Source organism: Gobius niger (assembly GCF_951799975.1).
Source record: "Gobius niger genome assembly, chromosome: 8".
NCBI lineage: Eukaryota > Metazoa > Chordata > Actinopteri > Gobiiformes > Gobiidae > Gobius > Gobius niger.
Window position 1 is genome coordinate 5,203,032 of NC_136859.1, and position 21,309 is coordinate 5,224,340.

At 44.3% G+C, this 21,309-nt stretch overlaps 1 protein-coding gene across 1 annotated transcript in view; it reads left to right on the forward strand.

The window, feature by feature from the left end:
- mpz (myelin protein zero) overlaps positions 1-21,309 on the forward strand; it is a 68,425-nt gene that overhangs the window by 15,303 nt on the left and 31,813 nt on the right. Inside the window, exons 3-4 of the mRNA XM_079561520.1 lie at positions 4,846-4,988; positions 7,852-7,894. Of these exons, the coding sequence (XP_079417646.1) occupies positions 4,846-4,988; positions 7,852-7,894 (186 nt within the window). The remainder of the gene's footprint in view (positions 1-4,845; positions 4,989-7,851; positions 7,895-21,309) is intronic.

The window sequence follows — 21,309 nt, forward strand, 5'->3', positions numbered from 1 at the left end:
TTAAATCTGTTTATCTTTACAAGTTTAAGGTGTTCAAACCTCTAAAAGTTGATTTAGAAAACCTAAATTACACAAAAAACAAGACCATGACACTGCAGGTTCTTCAGAATGTTCCGACTTCACTGGAATGCAGCCTGTTCCAATCCGCATGCAGCCGGCGCAGTTAAATAAAATCAATTACAATTTCATGTGGCTGTGTGAGATTGCGATCTGCGGCGGGCTCCCTCCTCCGCTCCATCGCAGAGCCTCTATCCTCTTCTTAAATCTTATCTGCGCTCCCTCATCTGCTCGGCCCACTGTACGCCTGACTTTGGTTCGCCCTCCATCTCCCCGTAAGTCTGCAGCCGGCGGTTCATCAGAGCGCGGTATACGTGATGAGGCCGGGCACATGCTACCGTCACGTGACTTCAGAGACCTTTAGAAAGCCTTAGATTGATACTGACTTCAAAGGAGTTTCCCTCTGACTGTCAAAATGCTCATGCTTCTCCCCAGTTTGTGGTTTTCCTCTGTGATTACTGGGACAATCGGAGAAGAAGGTCGTGGCACTGGGATGTTTTAGAACTGGACATAACCAGGAATAAGAAATGAGTGATAGTTTTGTGTCACCTCAGAAATAATTATAATAATGTATCATAAATGCCATTTTGGACAATGTTTTCAATCGTAGGCATTTTGTTCTTGGATTTTCTCTGGATTTCTACAGTAAAATGTGATCAGATTAAATACAAAGATAGGGGACATGATGTGGAATAACAATCCAGTCAGAGTTTACTTCCACCTCAGAAGGGATTATTATTATCTCTTTCCAAAAGTAGCATATATGGCATTTTGCAAAATGATTTGAATTTGGTTCTTCTTTGTGGAAGATGTTAGGATTTTGATACAAATGGTTAAGATTATGTATTCAATAATAATAATAATAATCCTTTTAATTTGTAAAGCACTTTACATGGAAATCTCAAAGTGCTACAGCACAAGTAAAAACTGACAATAATAAAAGCACACAAAAGTTGAAGTTAAAAATGTTAATAAGGGAACAGAAAAGTCTTGAGTCCTCTTCTAAAAATCTCCAGAGACTGTGGGGCCCTCAGGTCTAGGGCGTTCCACAGTTTAGGAGCAGCCGCCTGGAACGCTCTGTCACCAATTGTCCGGAGCTTTGTTCTGGGGACGGAGAGAAGGTTGGTGTCTGTCTGGTTATGGGCGGTTGTGTTCAGGTGGTGAACATGATGACAAGTAATCATGAAGTGGGAGTTTTCTAAAACCGCAAAAATACATTTCCAAAATGGCATAAATGACAAAGTAGACGACATCTACACTCACCATTGATGCCATTTTCAAATTGAATTTCCAAGGGATTTCTACCAAAACATTAGATTTGATGAAGTACACAGCAGTGTTCATTTTGAGATTTTGTGAAATCATTTTCTTCAATTTTTTTCTAGTTTTGTTTGACTAAAATTGCATGTAAATTTAGTCGACTAAATCTAAGACAAATTTACTCGACTTTACATTTATGATATGTATTATAGTCATATATTATCAAGGTCCTGTTTCATGGAGCTTCTCCCACATGAACAAAGCTCAGAGCTGCTTCTTTGGCAGAGAATTTAAATGTTCTGAGGCTCTTTCAGGCTGTCATTGGAAGTTTGGATGATTTTAGTCTCTTTTCATTTTTATTTTAGTCGACAAAAATATCTGGACATTTAAGTCATAGTTTTCGTCTCATAACCAACTTTTAATTTAGTTTTAGTCCAATTTTAGTCACAAAAATATTACTTTGATTAAAATTATGATTCAATATTTTAGTCGACAGTAGCGCAGCGGTTAGCGTTTTCACAGCTAGAAGGTCCCGGGTTCAATTCCCACCAGGGACGGGGTCTTTCTGTGTGGAGTTTGCATGTTCTCCCCCTGTCTGCGTAGGTTTCCTCCGGGTACTCTGGTTTCCCCTACCAATAAAAACATGTACAATAGGCCAGGATGAATGAGAGTGTGTTTGAGCGCGCACATGGGGGACGGCGGGTGGATTAGCCCAAGGCTACAATCCGGCGTGGCTTGTTTACATGCATGAGACCATGTATGTTCATTAACATGCACTGTCCCGACCAAATAAATAAATAAATAACACTGGTTTACAGGTCGTGGACATGATGAGGAAACTAATCCACTCACAGTTTTGTGCCACCTATAAAGGGATTCAGATCATCTTTTTCTAAAAGTAGCATCTATGGCATTTTGGACAGACGATTGGATGATTGTAGGCATTTGGATCTTTAAAGGGATATTTCAGGATTTTTGACATTTCCTAAAACAGTCTGACCCGCTCCACAGAGCACCTGAGGCAAATCACTTATAACACCAGACTAACCATTTAAATGTCTGTGTCGATAGAATCATTTTAACCATTTTACATTTAAAATAACTTATATTTGAGCAGCATCAGCTTCGTGGTTGTATAAGCTACGCAGCGGCGGAGTGATCTGCGAGAAAATAGTCCCTCAAAATGCGATCATTCATGTGATGCAGGTCAGTTATATTCCAAACATTATTCTATGGACACAGACATTTATATGGTTAGTCTGGTGTTATAAGTGATTTGCCTCAGGTGCTCTGTGGAGCGGGTCAGACTGTTTTTAATGCAGGCTAGCTGATACCATAGAAATGCACTAGCCTAGCACTAGCCTAGCGCCACGAAACTCTTCACATATAAGAACTGCATGAATTACAAAAAAAAAAATAACTCCAGAAATCAGCAACACTCTGGATAACGAGGAAATGAGGCCCTATGTCAAAAATCCTGAAATATCCCTTTAACACCTACAGGATTTCTAAAGTAAAATCTTCTTGTGTTAAATAGACCGGTCGTGCAGATAATGAGGAATGAGAATCCAGTAAATGTTGACACTGTAGATTAGAGTTGAAAGGATCAGATGAATATGGCAGGTTTGTGGACTCATTTGGACACAATGATAAGGTTCAACATTGGTGGATTGTCTGTTCTCGCTCTTGCCCCGCCCCCCCCTGTAGATGATGTACTTGTGGATGTACATACAGTATTTAAGCAGCCGTACCCGCCGCTGCATTGTTCCCGTCGCTCACCTCTCCGTCACCCCGTCTCTCGCTCCGTCTCCGCTTCTTTCATGTTGTAATCTGCCCTCCAGCTCTTCCTCCTACACCTCCTCTTCACCGGGTCTCGTCCTGTCATCCGTTGATTTATTCTGTCACAAACTATAGCTGTGCACCCCCCGAGAGGCACTTGAGTAATTCTCGCCTCCAGAGAGTCTCCGGTTCAGTGGCGGGGCCGCGTGTTGGCCTGTGTGCGCGGAGGCCGGATGTTCTCGCTGCGGCTTCTTCAACCTACATCTACACTGTTCCAAAGTTTGGAAATGATATTTATGCATCGGGTTTTCTTTATTTTCAGCACTATTGCCATTGTGTGATTCTCATTGAAGATTATGAATGAGCAAATGGGATTATGTAGGAAACAAAAAGGGTCAAATAACTCAAAGCGTGTTTTTTAATTCTTCAAAATGGCCGCCCTTTATCTTTGCCGTTTTCTCCATGAGCTTCAGAAGGTCCTTGTTCTGAAATGGTTTAACTGTGAAGTCATTCAAACTCAACACAAGACAAATCTGGTCTATGGTGATGAATGGATGAACTCAGATAGGACATGGCCATAGGAATGTGTTGGAACAAATGGCAGTTCTGGCGGCCATCTTGTGACTGGCCCCAGTGCAATGTAATCAAATGGAAACACCACTTATTTCCTTGATTTTTTTTTTTTTTTTCATGACTAAAAACTGTGACAGACCTTATGTCATATTGGCAGTTTAAAAAAAATGTTATTTCAGTTTTTCAGCACAGACTTCAGCTCCATTTGTTCATGGATTTTCATCTGTCAAACACTTCAAATCATTCACTTCTATTTATGTCAAAAAAAATTCTTACTTTAAAACAGTATTTCTGTACTTTTTTTTAAAGAACAGGCCACCGTTTTTACATACTGAGATATGTTCTTACCTGAGCTTAGACGAGTTCATTTGTATCTGTCTGGTCTTCACGCGTGTCCTCAGTCACATAAGTCACAGCACAGACGGCGTTAGCATTTAGCCTCTCCTCCTCTATAGCTCCAAACCAGGTGAAGATAGAAGCTACCAGGAGCAGTTCGACATCCACGCATATCTTCACTTTGCTGTGCGGATGTCGAACTATTATTACGCCTTACAATATAGTTCCCCCTTTTATCAGCTTAGAAAATCCACATTGTGTAATTATACTTTGTAGTGTAACACTTCACGTAACCATATTTAAATAGGGAAAACGTGGAAGAGCTTGGTAGCTTCTATCTTGACCTGTTTTGGAGCTATAGTGGAGAGGGGGAGAGTCTAAATGCTAACGCCGTCTGCGCTTTGTTTATGTGACTGAAGGCACGGGGGAAGACCAGACAGGTACACATGAACTCGTCGAAGATAAGGCAAGAACATATCTCAGTATGTAAAAACAGTGGCCTGTTCCTTTAACATGACATGACCAGAATTGATTGAACATGGGTAAGTGATACACCATGCTAACACTGAACCCTGGGAATTAATGGAGAAAACAAAGCTTATATGGATAAACAACACAAGTAAAACCAGAGACCTTTCAAAGAAATTACATCCGGATTAAGATACGAGGCTTAAGTAATAAACCACAAACAATGAGTGTATCTCACATTCTGCAGTCACAAGATGGCCGCCACGTTTGCCACATCGACGAGACTCGTGTCCTATTTAATATTTTTTGGATAAACCAATAAACCATGAACCCCCTCAGTATGTGCTGCTCTTATAACCCTCTCCCCCCCTCCCTGTGCCCGCAGTGCCCATCCAGGCCGGCGTGATCACGGGCTCCATCATCGGCGTGGTCCTGGGGCTGCTGATTCTCATCGTGGCCATCTATTACCTCATGAGGTTCCTCGTGGCCCGCCGCGTCTTCAGCCTCAACGTCAGGTCAGTGCCTCGCCTCTGCGCCCTGTGGCGGGGAAGGGAACTGCGGCCCGAGCCCATCCCCGGCACCGAGACGTGCGTGGCCAAAGGGCAGGGGCAGTGACGGACCGGGCAACGCTCCACCGTGTTCAGTTTGATTCAGGGCCGATGAGTCACGCTGATCCTCTCAGTCATAAATGCTTTAGTAATAACTGATCATGGTCCAAATAACGAGAAACCAAACAGTCAATGGAAAATATGCATCATTAGAAATATCTGCAGATGAAAAAGTTGGTGTTTATCCGGCATTTTCTCATTTTACCGGTGCAAAAAGGAGATTTGTCCTTGATTTGAGCAACTGTTTTGGAATGGAATGACGTTTCCTCTTAAAGTGACAGTCTGTAAGCTTACGGGTTTAGGTTAAGTGAGGAGCGAGTGTGAAATTTGAAAGTAAATAATCAAATTCCTCCCCTCTTTAACCAGAAAGTCCTTCTTTGGAAAATCCTCGTCTCATTTTCCAAAGTAAACAATCAAGCCCCTCCCCCTCCTTCCTGATTGGACCATGACAGGCTGGTCCACAGGAAGTGCTCATCTCATTGGTCGACACAGGAGGATACTAGACTCTGATTAGTTGCTGAGATCCGGGGAGGAGGGACAAAACTAAAAAAAAAGTATATTATAACTTACTTTACATCTAAATGCAAGACGAGGAGGTTGATTTGTAATATATTTAGACTTCCAGACTATCACTTTAATTTAACCTGTTTTCTGCAATTTCAAGGTTAGGGTTAGAGTTTTTTTCTCCAATGATGCATATCCAAATCTCAAAGCGTATTGACACTACAGTCTTTATTCCAGTGTGATAACTCATTTGAAAGCCAAGACTGTGTAGTTTTCTAAAACACAACTTGCATCACATTTGCCGTTCCTGACCCTAAGCCCTGACCCTAAGCCAGCCTGGTGATTCGGGTCTGAAGTGCCGTCATGCACGAGCTTAATATAAAGACTGCAGTTACGTGTAAGACCTGAGGTGGCAGTAGTGAGTATAAAATGACCAACTTGCATCCAGCCCCTATAAGTTTTGTAATTTGAAAATATGTCTCTTTAAGATTTAACCTCTTAAGCCCCGTCTGAACCGAGCATCCAGTTTGGCTTTACCCAAATTCTAAAAGCTTCTTGGTAAAAATGGTAAAAATAGCAACAAAAACGAGACGAAAACAAGGATGAAAATGCAACAAGAGAGACAAAAACGTGACGAAAAAGTGACAAATATGTGATGAAAGTCTAACAAAATGTGTCCAAAAAAAAAAAATGGCGCCAGCAGGAGGAGCCACAGTCAAGATCTTCACGCCTGCATTTCATTGTGACTATTTAACCTCTTACCTTCCGCCTTAACCGAGCGCTAAGACCTACAAAAGTCTTCTAAATGGAGCTTTATCCTCGCGTTGTTGCCGTGTTGTCGCCATTTTTGTTGCTATTTTGACCATTTTTACCAACGAAGTGTAATCAGGAAGTACAGAACGAGGCGCTGACACTGTAGAAGAAGAAACAGCTAAGTTTAGCAGCTGTGTCCGAGGATTGACTCTAAACTGCGTGAATGTGAAATACTACTCCAGGTGTGTCTTTGGCGAGGGAACGTGAAAGAGACTAGATGCAAGTTGGTCATTTTATGCTCACTACTGCCACCTCAGGTCTTAAAGGTGTAACTGCAGCTTCTATATTAAGCTCGTGCACTGCGGACCTGAAGCAACACCTTTTTGAGTGACAGTGCAGGATTTTAGAGGCAGGTCTGAGCTCATTCTACACAGGAGGACATGGGTGGAACATGTAGGGGGAGGAAAATACTCAGTTTTAAGATTTTTAAAACCCTTTAAAACATGGTTTAAACCTCAAGAAAGTTGATTTTGCATCATATGCCCACTTTAACCCCTTAACTCCCACCTGAACCAAGCACATTTTCTCCAGCTTTACCCCAATCTAAAAGCTTCTGGAAAAAAAGGTGTGAAAATAGCAACAAAACTGAGACAAAAATAAGGATGAAAATGTGAAAAAACTGAGAAAAAATTGACTAATCTTTTAGTGACAAAAAATGTACAAAAAATGACAAAAATTTGACAAAAAAGCGAGAAACATTTGACGAAAAATTGACGAAAAAGTGACAAAAAAATGGACAAAAAAAATGTCCATAAAGTAATGAAAAAAAATCTGATGATGTGAGGAAAAAGATCAATTTAGTTTTGTACGTCTTTCAAATGAGGCGTCACACTGGCCTACAGGATTTGGGTAAAGCTGAACTGGAGAAAATGCTCTCGGTTCAGGCGGGAGTTAAGAGGTTAAATCAGCTGTTTCCCACAATAAAATGTTACTTTATGAGGCATCATTGTGTAGAACTATGAAACTTGACATAAAAACGATGTGTGCCAATTCAACAGAGTCTGAGGACCACCCAAAATGGATCCGATGGCCGCACTTTGGCCAAACTAAAACCTAATCCTAAGCCCTGATCGGGGCAACAAGTAACAGGTAAAACAGTGGAATTTAGTTACTCAACCCAAGGACAAATTTATCTTCAATTTCAAGACATTTTTAATTTCTAGATCACTTTTTGCAATGCAGTAAATTAAAGCATTCAAATCTCGTCCTTTTGTGCTCCCCCTGCTGGCCGCGAACAGCATTAATATTTCACCGGCTTCTGTCAAACACAAAAGCCTCCGCCGCCCGAGTCCTGTTTCACCCCCGGGGCGAGCGTTTTCTCCGACAGCGGCGCCAGATTGACTGAAGTTGATTCTTTCCGATGTCCGGGAGGCGCCGCCGCCCCCCCGACCACTGGGGGGGGGGAAAGAGCGATGCCACATCCTGACACTGACTTTTGTTTTGTTCCCTCCAGCAAACATGGGAAGAAAAAGAAGGAGGGATCGCAACAGAGACAGGCAAGTGTCTTCTCCTCACCCCCTGCCTCCTCGCTCCTGCCTCCTTGATTCCTTTCCTTTCCCTCGGCCCCTCCCTCGATAACAGAGCAGATTTAGACCGGTTTGGATTAGTTGCACGTTCCATAATAGACAAAAGGAAAAATACTGGTGTTATTGTTCACATTAAAGCATCTGTGGGCGATGCAAAACTTACAATATCCACAATTCAGTCAATATGTTTATTATACTGACAGAAAAATGAAGTATTTGTTACTCGGGAGGTCCTAAAACTGTATATCAGGCTGGAGGATGAGGCAAAGTATCACGATTTTTATGAACTTTTGATTCTTGACCAAAGACCAGACTCTTGTCACTCCTGCTTTTTGTATCTGTTCTGAAGCAGGACCGGCTGGAACTTTACTGATAGACAATCACATCTGGAAAAATTTATTTTTGATCCAATAAAAATCACATTGTAACTGACAGGAATCGAATTAACCACGAGTAAAAGAGAATGTGAAATGTACTTAAAGAGTAACTAAACACCAAACTGATAAACGGTCTAAATGGTTGTTGAATAGAGTTAGCTACATGTCCCAGTCAATATTTTGACATTTGGTGCAAACTTGTTCAAAATCTCACTTTTGTGTCTAAAACCGCATGGTTCGCGCCCCCTACTGGTTTCACGCAGCAACTACATTTGATATTTTGCGGTTGGAGGAGAGTGTGTCCACGGCGTCCACAAAACGTCATCAGTTCTGCCTCTGTGCCTCTGTGGCCCCGCCCACACACGCCTCCACCTCCGTCACGTAGCAACCAGGACACGCGTCGCGCAGTCAAACCAGTAGATGGCGCCCCTGCGATGCTCACACTTCGGCTGAGGTGGTGTAGAGGAATAAATCCCTTAGAAAAGCTACTGTGCGACGCTCTCTCTGTTCGCAGTCACTGACAGCGAGCGAGTCGTCTACCGGCAGCTATTTTTTTGTAGGATTGCTACATCAAGCAATGAGAGTGCACCAACTCTCCTACGAAAAAATGAACCTTGCGCACAGTGGTGACAGCGGTAACAGCCGTCTGTCAGTCCTGTCAGATCTAGGGGCTTGGTCTGAGACTGTCAACAGAGCTGACCCCGCCCACGCACTCACCCCCCTCGTCTCCCCCAAAGCCTCCGAGACCACCCCTTTCTCAGCACTTTTTGACTTTAGTTTGTGGGTGGGGAAAGGCTCTGCCACGCCCGTTTAGTTGCACTTTAAGGAGAAAGTACCTGCGTAGATGTTGATGCTTCTTCAGGATTTTCTTCTCGCCGTCTTTCAAAAGGTTTTTCATTTCATTATAAACGTACATTTATTGAAACAGCAGCTGTTTAGAATCTGAACAGTGGTCGACCCGGGGACCCAGCTCCATGATGTGGAGCCAGGCTGGTGGTCAGAATCACCTGGCTGGAGGATTCACCTATTGTACATGTTTTTAGTGGTAGGAGAAACCGGAGTACCCGGAGGAAACCTACGCAGACACGGGGAGCACATTTCATTTAATTTCATGTATTTATTTATTTGAGCAGAAAAGTAGGCCTATGTCAACATTTTACAGAAAAAAAAAAAAATACAAAACAAGACTTTGTGCTCAAAAGGAGTAGGAAGAAGTTCAAAGAACTTATAGTAAACCTACCCCTTATCGCTCATTCAAGTAATCATCACATAAACTTTCCGCTATACTCATGCAGGAAACCGATGCATGAGTCTGGGCTTACATGTTGATATAAATCGTTTATGATCGTACAAAATGTCAAAGAATTTCATCATTTACAGTTACCAAAAAATAAAAATAAAGGATTTATCATTTACAGTCGTAAATAAATAAATACACCATATGGTACATAAGAGTTATGCCAAGGCACATCTCTCTCTTTCGTTCTGATCACACAAAAATATATATAATATCGCTCAGCCCTGCTATACCAACTATACCCAAATGTACAAGCTCCGTATAACCATGTAGAAATAGAAACTATCTGTCCATAGTCATTCACTTAAGATTGACAGGGAAAGGGAAAGAAAAAGACATGTAAACATCCTTGAAGTATACATACGTATATGTAATCTATGAACATATTGGAAACATGTGTTTTGTCCATTGTCATGTAAACTTGAACTAACAAGCTGACCTCACTTTGAGTTCACACAAAGTGATTTCCAAACGCACACATGCAAACTCCACACAGACATGCCCCGTCCAGGTGGGAAACGAACCCAGGACCTTCTAGCTGTGAAGCGGAGGCGCTTTGTCGATTTGTGATTAATCGCAAATGAGTCACACATTTTTATATGTTCTAAATGTCCCTTGAATTACCATTTTAATACTATAATACTCTATGAAATATATGAAATACACGACAAACTTCAGCTGTGGGTGGTTTGGTTAGAAACTGACTTATACTTTTCCCCCTTACATTGTTGGTTTACAGCATAAAATGAACTCTTAGCCATAAAACCCACTCAAAGTAGGCGATGTTTTGTTGAATGTCCAGTTTTATGGGTAAACGTAGCCAAGAGCTCCTCTGCTCCAAATACAGCCCAGCAACAGTGCCCAAGTACTAGGGCCGGCAAATAACATGCTATTGTAGTTGTGTAGTTGTTTTTTTCCCAGTATTTTTGGACACTTATTGGATTTGGAAAAGGCTAGTTTTATTTCATTTTATTCTGATTGTTATATTATGATTATGTATTCACTAGCAAGGACCACGCCACAACAAAGTGCAATTAAGATTTTATTCACAAGGTTATAGTGTAGAGTGAAACTGGGCGAGACTGTGGGTGGGGGCTCCGTCTCGGATGAACCCAGCTATTCGGGACCCCCCTTCTAAGCAGGAGAATCATTGCTGAAATGGAGCAGACATGAAGGGAGGGAGGGTGGGGTCGACAGTTTCAAACAAACTGAGATGACGAGGCTTTGCTTGGCATATAATGGCTCGTGAGTAATTAGAGGCGTGGTGAGGTGAAAGCAAGAGTGGTTGGTGTGCAAAGTGTGATAGGTTGAGGCGTAGTCCTGCTCCCGAACCTAGTCAATAAATATTGACTCCATTTCATTAAAAAAATGAAAAAATCAGAGCATGTGTTCTATTGGAGGAGAAACCTCTTGAAGCTCTCAAGTAAGTTTACGAATATCCATCGCGATGTTACGCGGCTCCCCGGAGGCGTAGAAGAACCAGACAGGGCTCGTTTGAAAGATTGAAATCTCTAGTTTTCAACACAAAAGACCTTAAGTCTCTATCACTTTCTGTTCCAAAGTTATGTCCGAAAATCTGCGATGTTGTAGATGGCGGGAGTATGAGATTCAAACATTAAAGCGCAGTTAGGTACCCCCTCCGGCCGCCTTGGTCGCCTATGCCTAGGGCCGGCCCTGCCAAGCACATGCGCGACAGGCACATGATGTAAATAATGCAGCCGAAAGAAGCCAGGCCCAGCTACAGCAACAGGACGACGTCGTGTTCCTGAGGAGCGTCAGGGTCGGCTGCTCCGGGACATGTGTTTTTGTTTTCATGGTTTTCTCACCAACAAAAGGCAATATTCTCAACATCTTTGTAATTTGCCTTCTCGTGAAGCTGCTCTGATCATTTTCTTGCTCAAATTGCCTCCACGACCAATGCTTATAGCTCTATTTAAACCACTTTTGTTCCAGTGCGATGAAATATCTTTCCCATTGAGTCCAAACCGCCGTCCTCTCGGCAGCGATTACGGCCGTTTTGGAAAAGCACTCACAGAAAACGTCTCGCCGTGAAGATGAATTGTCCGTCTCGTTTCGCGGTGGGAAAACATGACAGCGCAATTTCATAATCTCCCAACGCTCGTCAAAAACGTCCGCGCACTTTTCCCCAGAGCGACGAATCAACAACGGAGCCGAACGGCAGTCGCGTCGGCGGCTCATAACGGGGACGGAGATTCAGAGCGTTTGAGGAGGAGTGGGAGGAACGGAAGGACAAACACAGCAGGAAGGTCAAGAAACGAGAAACAGACTCGTGATCATTTCACTGGGAAATCGTGTCAGTGTCTGTTAGGTTTTCATTCCACTTTTGCAACAACATCTCCACTTCAGACCCCAAACTTACAGCCTTGTATTTAATGATATTCCGAAGGTTTAATGTCTATTTCCTGCTTGATTTATTGAGCTTTGAACCACAAATGTATCCATTATCTAAAAAAAAAGATATTCAAAACACCCTCGACAGACTCAGAGACAAAAGCAATGATTAGAAAGATTTATTGACACATACACAGAATATATTTGGCGATCAGACCCTGGCAGTAGACATTCCGTCCATCCATACATTTTCTTCTGCTTTATCCGGGGGAGGGGATGCCCAGACTTCCCGATCCACACACACCTCCTCCAGCTGTTCTAACCCCGAGGCGACACCAGGCCAGCTCGGAGACATAGTCCCACCAGCGTGTCCTGGGTCTTCCACGGGGCCTCCTCCCAGTAGGACATGCCTTGAGCACCTCCTGATCGAGGCGACCAATAGGCTCTGAGACAGATGCCCGAGTCTCAGCTGCTCCTTTCAACATGAAGGAGCAGCAACTCTACTCCGAGCTCCTCCCGGGGAACTGAACTCCTCACACGATCTCGAAGGGTGCGCCCAGCCATCCTGCGAAGGAAACTCATTTTAGTATTTTGTATTCACGATCTCATCCTTTCGGTCATTACCCAGATGTCATGACCACAGCCGAGGGTGGGAACGTAGATCGATCAGTAAATCGAGAGCTTTGCCTCAGCTCCCTCTTCACCATGACAGTCCGATACAGCGACAGAAATAATGTAAAAGCTGTTTTACAAATTAAATCAGGCCGTAAGCATAGAATGAAGACATTGCATAACAGACGTCGAGCACTTCCGTTCCGCTCTGACGTCACAACGGAACAACTCAGTGGTTTCCCAGGAGAGGGCGGAGCAGCTTCACAGAGAGCAGGATTCAGGAGGATTCAGGAGGATTCAGGAGGATTCAGGAGGATTCAGGAGGATTCAGGAGGATTCAGGAGGATTCAGGAGGATTCAGGAGGATTGCTGAGAACTGCATGAATGAAGCCAAAAACCACTCTGGGGGTGTTTTTGATAAGGAAATAGCATAACAAGAAAAAGCTCGATTTTGCATGATATAGGCCCTTTAATCTGATGTCTCTACATCAGGGGACACGAGATGATTTAATCCGGCCCCTCCCTGTAGAGCATAAATTCCAGAGTATGTCAAAAAAAAAGGAAGTCTCTGGCCCATTCCTGTGCGGAGTTATGATTTTTTACAGAATAGCCAGACATTTAAAAAAAGGAAAGAGTTCCACACGTGTCCAGCAGAGGGCACTGACATAATAGGAGCTCAGGATATGAACAACACATTATAGCCACGTGGTAGATGGACAGTCAATAACAGCTTCCACCATCGAGTGTGGAGTGAATGAATAATGACTATGTAGCACTTTGAGGGACTTGTGACACAGGCTTGTAAAGTGCAATACAAGTGTAAACTGTATTTATTAATGAAGCTACAGTCAAGTTGGGGCTTTAACCAAATCACAGCTCATTATTATTCATTTATTGGAAACATTTTCTCTATTATATGTGACCCCGACACCCCTGCTCTACATTAATCACGTGTCTGAAGTGTGTGAAAATCAGAAAGTGAAACTACTGGATATTTTGTCTGAGTGTCACATGTGATTCCAGATGGGACAGATGTATTTATCTGTTTATATTTGTCCTCCAAACCCCTGCGAAGGCGGTGGGTTTGACTCGTGAGCTCCGAGCGCAGTGTTGTTTGGCCCTCCTCCCGTCCGTCCCGACCCCGTCCTCCGGGGGCCCGTCGTCCAAACAGCGCGGCGCGTGTAAACATCCTCGGGGCGTAAGGCCACACCAGCCGCTAACGCTAACTCCCCACTGAAAACCACTGTCAGCTTTAGCTTCGGGGGAAAAACCGCACGTTGCCTGGCACTGATTCCTCTCACTGGGAGCCAAATGAAATCACTGAGCCTTGTTACAAACCGAGTTACTATCCGAGGCTTTCCCAGCTTGGATTTTCTGTTCTTCCCTTTGCTTTTTTCTTTTTTCCAGCCCTATGGGAACGCGATCGCCTCAAGTATTGGCTTAATCAGTCAGTTTTGGCCGTCTGTGTTTTCTTCTGTGGCGCCGCAGCCTATCGCGCGCCGGTAGTTTAGAAACGCCCAGTATCAAGAGCTTTCCAGTCCAGAACCGCTGGTGGAGAGGGCGGTAATTGATGTGCTTCAAGCCAGAGAAGAAGTCGTGTGATGGAACCGTACTGACGGCGCACGCAGAGAAGCAAATCTAATTAATTCTCAGTAGAAACATGGATTGTGTTGGGAGGAACTGACTCCATCGGATGCTAATAAGTGCGTTCAATAAAAAAAAAAAGAAGGGAAATCTGAAGTGGGGTATTTTTAGCACGAGTGTCTCCAGCTGCGCCTCCATAATAAAGTTATTTAAAAAGAGATTGTAGTTTCAAACATGATGAAAAGGTCCTGAGGAGGATTCAAGAAAACGGGGAAAACTTGAATCAGAAAAACTGTGTTTTTGTTCCTTTGAAATGATTCATTGCCCATAATACAAAACCTAAAAATACACTACATTGATTTAACTAACCGTTCTGGGAGAGAAGGGAAGGGAGGGAGTTCAGCTTCATGATGGCCCGATGTATGAAACTGTTCTTCAGTCGACTGGAACTGGCCCATAGATTCCGCAGTCTCCTCCCTGAAGGCAGAACCTTGAGGAGACTGTGCGATGGGTGTGTAGGGTCCCCTTTGTGGGGGAGACGGGTGGAGAACATGTCCTTAATAGAGGGGAGAGGGGCTCCACAGATCTTCTCCGCTGCACTCACGATGCGCTGGAGGCTCCTTCAGCAGGAGGCAGTGCTGGCACCGTGCCACACAGTTAGGGCTTTTCCACCAAGGTGCTGGTTCTGGGCTGGTTCAGAGCTGGTTCTGGTGCCGGGTTGGTTCCATACTGACTTGGTTTCCCACCAAAATGAGAGCTGTGCCTATTGTCATAGCAACGCTTTGGGAAGTCAACATCAAAAATGGATAGTAACATCTTACTACAGCCACTTCTGGTTATAAAATACAGAAAAATAAGTTTATGTTTCAGTCACAGCAGCCGTTAACATTTTGATTTCTTCTTTCTAACTCTTGTTTTAGCTAAAGAGCATAAAGCAAAACAACAGTTTCCTCCACAGAGACTGTTTCGGCTTCTCCAGGAAGTTATAAGCACAAACTAACTAATATTGATTGTTTGTTGGAGGAGAGAGCCACGCCCCCAGCTGCTGACATCACTGGTGCTCGTTTCTTGGTCCAGCTTTTAACTGATTCCCAACCGGCACCAGATTTTGGAACCAAGAGCCAGCGTTTTTTCAGTGGAAAACGAAAGAACCGGTTCTGAAACTGGAACTGGCTCAGAACCAGCACCGGCACCAGCTTGGTGGAAAAGGGCTGAGTGATGGAGCTGGTCAGGATGCTCTCTATAGTCCCTCTGTAGAAGAACACAGTGATAGAGCTGGTCAGGACGCTCTCTATAGTCCCTCTGTAGAAGTGGTTCCTTGGTTTCTTCTTCCCTGATGGCACGGGCATGGAGGATGTGGGGCTCACATTATGAAAGAGCGGTTCAGGGAGAGTCCAGATCTTAACCCCACTGAGAATCTTTGGGATGTGCTGGAGAAGGCTTTGCGCTGTGGTCACACTCTCCCATCGTCAATATAACATCTTGATGAAGGAAGAAAGCAGCTCTGGATCTTCAAAGGGCTAATAGTTCAATCCTCATTGAATCATTTGAGTTTTATGAGTTAAACTGGCCCGACTTAGCCCTGGAGTTTTCGCTCACCTCAAAGGACGTCAGCTTTGATAATTAAAGGTGCATTATGTAGCTTTTTGTGTGGAGATACTTTGATTTTAGTGCGTATTTAACCTTTCAGTGACCCAGCAGCTGTACGGGCACCTTTATTTTCCATCATTGGATCAAATGCGTAACCATGGAGATGGTTCAATCAGCAGAGAAAACCAACCCTCAAAGCACTTAATCCCGGAGCATAGAGGCCACAGTGATGGAAGGTAAAGGCCCATGCTGACCACTCGTCACTGAAAGGTCAAATACTCACTAATGTCAAATTTATTCTGGATAAAAAGTGACATTGTGCACCTTTAAAGGTTGTAGGATCGGTTCCTTCTCTTATTATGGGTCGCTACACACACAACCTGAGCCTGACACAGTTATGCCAATGAAAAATATGTCACTCGTGCTTTTTTTCTGTCCATTTATTTACTCAAACCAAATCAACAGTAGTTAATCTGACTCTAACTTAAGTCCCCAGATATAAACATCAAAACATACAAGAGCCTCATGTCCTTTAAATGCACTGCCGAATTAACTAAGCTCCAACTATAAAATAATGTACCGTAACTGCTCTAATATAGGCCCGGGGCCTTTATTTACTCAAGGGCATCGAGGACCAGGCCTTTATTGGAACCAGGCCACAATTAGAGACAGGCCTTTATTTCTATTTGAGCAAAACGGACGACCAGGAAAATGAAGAAAAACGAGATTTGTGTCCATTTGCACCTAAAATATTAGGTTCATTTATTACTTTACTTTGCAAACACTCTTCCAGCGGATGGAACATTGACGCTTTTTATTTTGTCGGGACAACAGGAAGTGTTTCGTTGCTGTTAGCGGAGCTTTGACATCAGTGTCACTGCAGTTTTCTGTTTCGTTTTCACCGCGGACCGGATTATTTGTTGTTATCTTGTGTAAAAGGCGAGTTTAGACGGAGCGTTTGTGTTTGTGATCGATCATGAGACTGACCCGAGAGAAGACGAGACGCTTGCGCTGATCGGAGGAGTTATTTTGAAAAGTGGCTAAATCTGTGTCAAAGTTACGCTCGGATCAGCTCCTCCGCAGCGTCCCCCTCGGCCCGGGTTCCCGTTTGTTACTTCCTGCACGTGAGTTATCATTTACACGAGTATGAGACGAAATCCTAACATGGGGAATATTTCTACCGCTATAGTTTCTAATAAAAGCCCCGGCCTGTTTTAGAGACCGGCTTTAATTTGCCTCTGCCAGCCGCGAACCCGGCCACTGTTAGAGACCCGGCCGCTAATGGAATACAGGCCAGTATTAGAGAATTTACGGTAAATGTAAAGTTGACTAAATTAATTTTACATTGAGCAGATTCCAGTCTTACTTTAGCAGTTTGTGTTTCAGGTTAGTCTCAAATAGAAGCACCGTGAGCTGAATGTCGATTTAAAAACAAAGCGTGAATCTTATCTATACTCATTTCTTTTATGTAGTGAGCAGAGTACATACAGATACGTCTGAAATATCCCGTATCCGCAGAGTGAGTGTAAATGACAGCCTTGTCAAGTATCGCCGGCTGCGTTTGCTGCAGATTTATTTATTCAAATATGCAGTGTCACCCGCCGCAGGCTCCTGAAAAGCTCCTGACTCCAGCAGACGCTCGAGCTGACAGTCACGCGAACAATGGAGGAGAGAGGAGAGGAGGGGATGAGGGGACGAGGAAATGAAGGGATGAGGAGAGAGGAGAGAGGAGACGAGGGGACGAGGAGATGAGGAGACGAGGGGACGAGGAGAGAGGAAATGAAGGGATGAGGAGAGAGGAGAGGAGACGAGGAAATGAGGAGAGAGGAGTGGAGACGAGGGGGATGAGGGGGATAAGGAGAGAGGAGAGGAGGAGACGAGGGGACGAGGAGACGAGGAAATGAAGGGGTGAGGAGAGAGGAGACGAGGAAATGAGGAGACGAGGAAATGAAGGGATGAGGAGAGAGGAGAGGAGGGGATGAGGGGACGAGGAGACGAGGAAATGAAGGGATGAGGAAAGAGGAGAGGAGACGAGGGGACAAGGTGACGAGGGGGATGAGGAGACGAGGAGAGGAGACGAGGAGAGGAGACGAGGAGAGGAGACGAGGAAATGTGGAGAGAGGAGAGGAGGGGATGAGGAGAGAGGAGAGGAGACGAGGGGATGAGGAAAGAGGAGAGGAGACGAGGGAGATGAGGAGATGAGGAGATGAGGAGACGAGGGAACGAGGGGATGAGGAGACGAGGGGACGAGGGGATGAGGAGACGAGGGGACAAGGGGATGAAGAGACGAGGAGACGAGGAAATGAGGGGATAAGGAAAGAGGAGACGAGGATTGAAGGAGAGTGAAGAGGAGATGAGGAGACAGGAGACGAGGGGATGAGGAGAGAGGAGACGAGGAGACGAGGGGACAAGGGGACAAGGAGAGAGGAGATGAAGGCACAAGGACAGAGGGGACGAGGGGAGTTGACATGAGGAAATGAGGGGATAAGGAGAGGGAGGAGATGAGGGAAGAGGGGGATGAGGAGAGAGGAGACGAGGGGACAAGGAAAGAGGAGACTAGAGGAGAGGAGATGAGGAAAGGAGAGAGGAGATGATGAGCGAGAGGAGAGAGGAGACTAGGAGATGAGGAGATGAGGAAAGACGGAGAAAGGATATGAGGAGATGAGGAAAGAGAGGTGACGAGGAAAGAGAGAGGAGACAAGGAAAGTGACGGGACAAGGAGATTCAGATTCAGAAAACTTTATTGGTCCCAAAGGGCAAATTCATTTGTAGCAAAACCTCAGAACAGAAACACATCACAAACAGTCTCTGTGTGTCACTTCCAACAGTTCAGACAATCGCAGAGGCTCATGTGAGCAATAGTCCAGAACGATAAAAACAGGGCACATTGCAAGAAGATCTATGTTCCTTAATAAACACACTCCCTTCAGAACCTAACAGTTCAGTGACAGAGGAGACGAAAGAGTTGGAGAAAAGATCAGTACTTTTAGCTTCTTTAGCGCCAGATTAGGGGAGGAATACGTCGTTCTCGGGGTCAAAATGGCCGCTCCAGTCTTTGAGTTAGCCGCTGCCCTCGGGCGTCTCTATGTCACAGAAAAGCTCAAATCAGCAAAGGCGGAGTGGAGTGGACACAGCCTCGACGCCGCAGAGAAATAATTCACACGCTGTCAAACCGGACGACGAGGTGAGGCCGCGATCTTTGTAAATTATTGGAGGGTAAAGCCGTGCGGAGGCGGGGCGGGGGCGCAGAAAATGAAGCACGATTATGAGCTGCTTTAAAGTTCCTGACAGTTTTGAAGCAGTGGACGGCGGCTCACGAAGTTCAGACTGTGATGGTTCATTTGTTTTGACAAGATTTGAAATGTAGTAAAAGTATCCACACTGCATCGGCAACAAGAAGAAAATACTCCTCGAGAAAGTACATTTAAGAAAATAATTGAGTAGTGATTCTTCTTGTGGTGACAATGTGCTCTGTGATTGGATCGATGGCGTTTGGAGATTTGTTTAGCTGTTAGCAAAGTTGCAGACAACCACAGCGCTGGGTCTGCAGTGTTTACAAGACGAGAAGCTAATGTTGCTAACTAGCTGCTTACGAGCCTGACCAATCTGAGCTTTTCCTGCTTCGGGACTCAATGCATCTGTAAAACGAATCCAACGAATAAAAAGTAAGTAAGGCTACTGCAAAAAGAGGCAAATCTAATAGAGAAAATGAGTTACCTTCTAAATACTGTTATAATAAAACACAACAGGCAAAGAGCAGCTTTTAGACACAGTTCTATGATGGACACAGCACCACAGCGAACATTTCCTCTCACTGTGTCCATCTTAATAAATTGATAAAGTGATGCCCAAACAGGGTTGCCAGATTCTCAAAACCAGTATATCGTACCAAGCTTCCAAATCTATCGTATTTCAGCACAAACTATCGTACACTATATGTCAAATACGTCAATAGCGCTGAAGCACCTGCGCAAAATATGGCTCATATCATCACCCGTAACTACAACACAGGCTCAGCACTGTCCCATTGATTACGCCTGACATGACATCATGCACTCACCTAAGACAGGAACCCCTCCCCTCTGCAGCATTTCTGATGTAGACGCTCAAGTTTGCTAAAGTTATTGAGCGCAACAACATAGCTTTTGTAGGTTTGAAATCCGGACATCCCTCCCACTCTTCAGACACTGATGCCAAATTACCAACTCGTGAGAGGTGAGACGGGATTACGTCTTGCTGACCAATCATATGCCACGGCTGCAGCTGAGGCAGGAGGATAATGCGATAGTGGAACTGTGAAACTGATCCAGGGACAGTCTCTCCATCTCACAATAGATAATACACCTACGTGAATACGGAGGATCAGTCTGACTCCAGATCAGAGCGAAACTAAAGCTCTGCTGAGAGAGAACAGTGCTTAAACCAGACTTTATCTGGCGCTCTGAAATTATCCTACATTTAGGGCTTTTTTGAATTATTGATCGTACATCGTACAGGGGTCAGAATTATCGTACAAATACGATAGTTTTCGTACGTCTGGCAACCCTGAGCCCAAGAAACAAATCACAACATGAAGCATTGAAACAACATTCTGAATCGGATGAATTGGATTATAACCAAAAATGTTCTTCAATTAACAAAATGATACAAAAAGTAAAATGCCACATTCGGATACAAATTCTCTTTAATACTTTGTTGGAAAGTTTACTCAAATAAATGTAACTGAGTAAAGTAACTAATTAGTAACCACCTTGCTATGAACAGGTGAGTCTATAACCACAGTATGTTTGAAGAAAAGGCCTTGTCCTCCTATTTATTGGTTTATTTGGTCGGGACAGTGCATGTTAATGAATCTCATGCATGTAAACAAAGCCACACCGTCCCCCATGCGCACTCTCAAACACACTCACATTCATCCTGGCCTATTGTACATGTTTTTAGTGGTAGGGGAAGCCGGAGTACCCGGAGAAGACACGGGGAGAACATGCAAACTCCACACAGAAAGACCCCGCCCAGGTGGGAATCGAACCCAGGACCTTCTAGCTGTGAAGCACGAGCACTAACCGCTGTGCCACTGTGCCGCCCAATCAGTATTCGATATCGGCGAGGACTCAGATGAAAGTGCTCGTTTTAGAAAAAGTGGTATTGGTGCATCTCTAATTTAAGTCTTGGGTTCTGGGAGAAAAGGCTTCGATCTCCAGCTCGCGCTCTGATTGTTTGGGCCTTTGTGTTCTTGTTTCTCCCACACACGGCGCCGCGCTGGGACCTGCCTCTCCATCTCGCTCGCTCTTTGTTGGATCAAACGGTCTTCATTAGGAGGCAGAGCTGCTGACACGGCACTTCTTCTCTCCATCAGCCGCTGCGTTCCGGCTACTTTCACTCTGCAAATTTACCCCGAAAGCGAAAAACAAGCGAGAGAGCGTCCCAGAGCTTCACCGGAGAAATGACCAATTACCTGCTCAAGTTAAACCTATATCTTCATAATAGGATTTGGCCTGAGTAATTCTGAAGGTTTGTTTCTCCTTTTCCAAGCAAAATTAAAGTTATTTCCTATAGTTCCTATAATCTTTTCT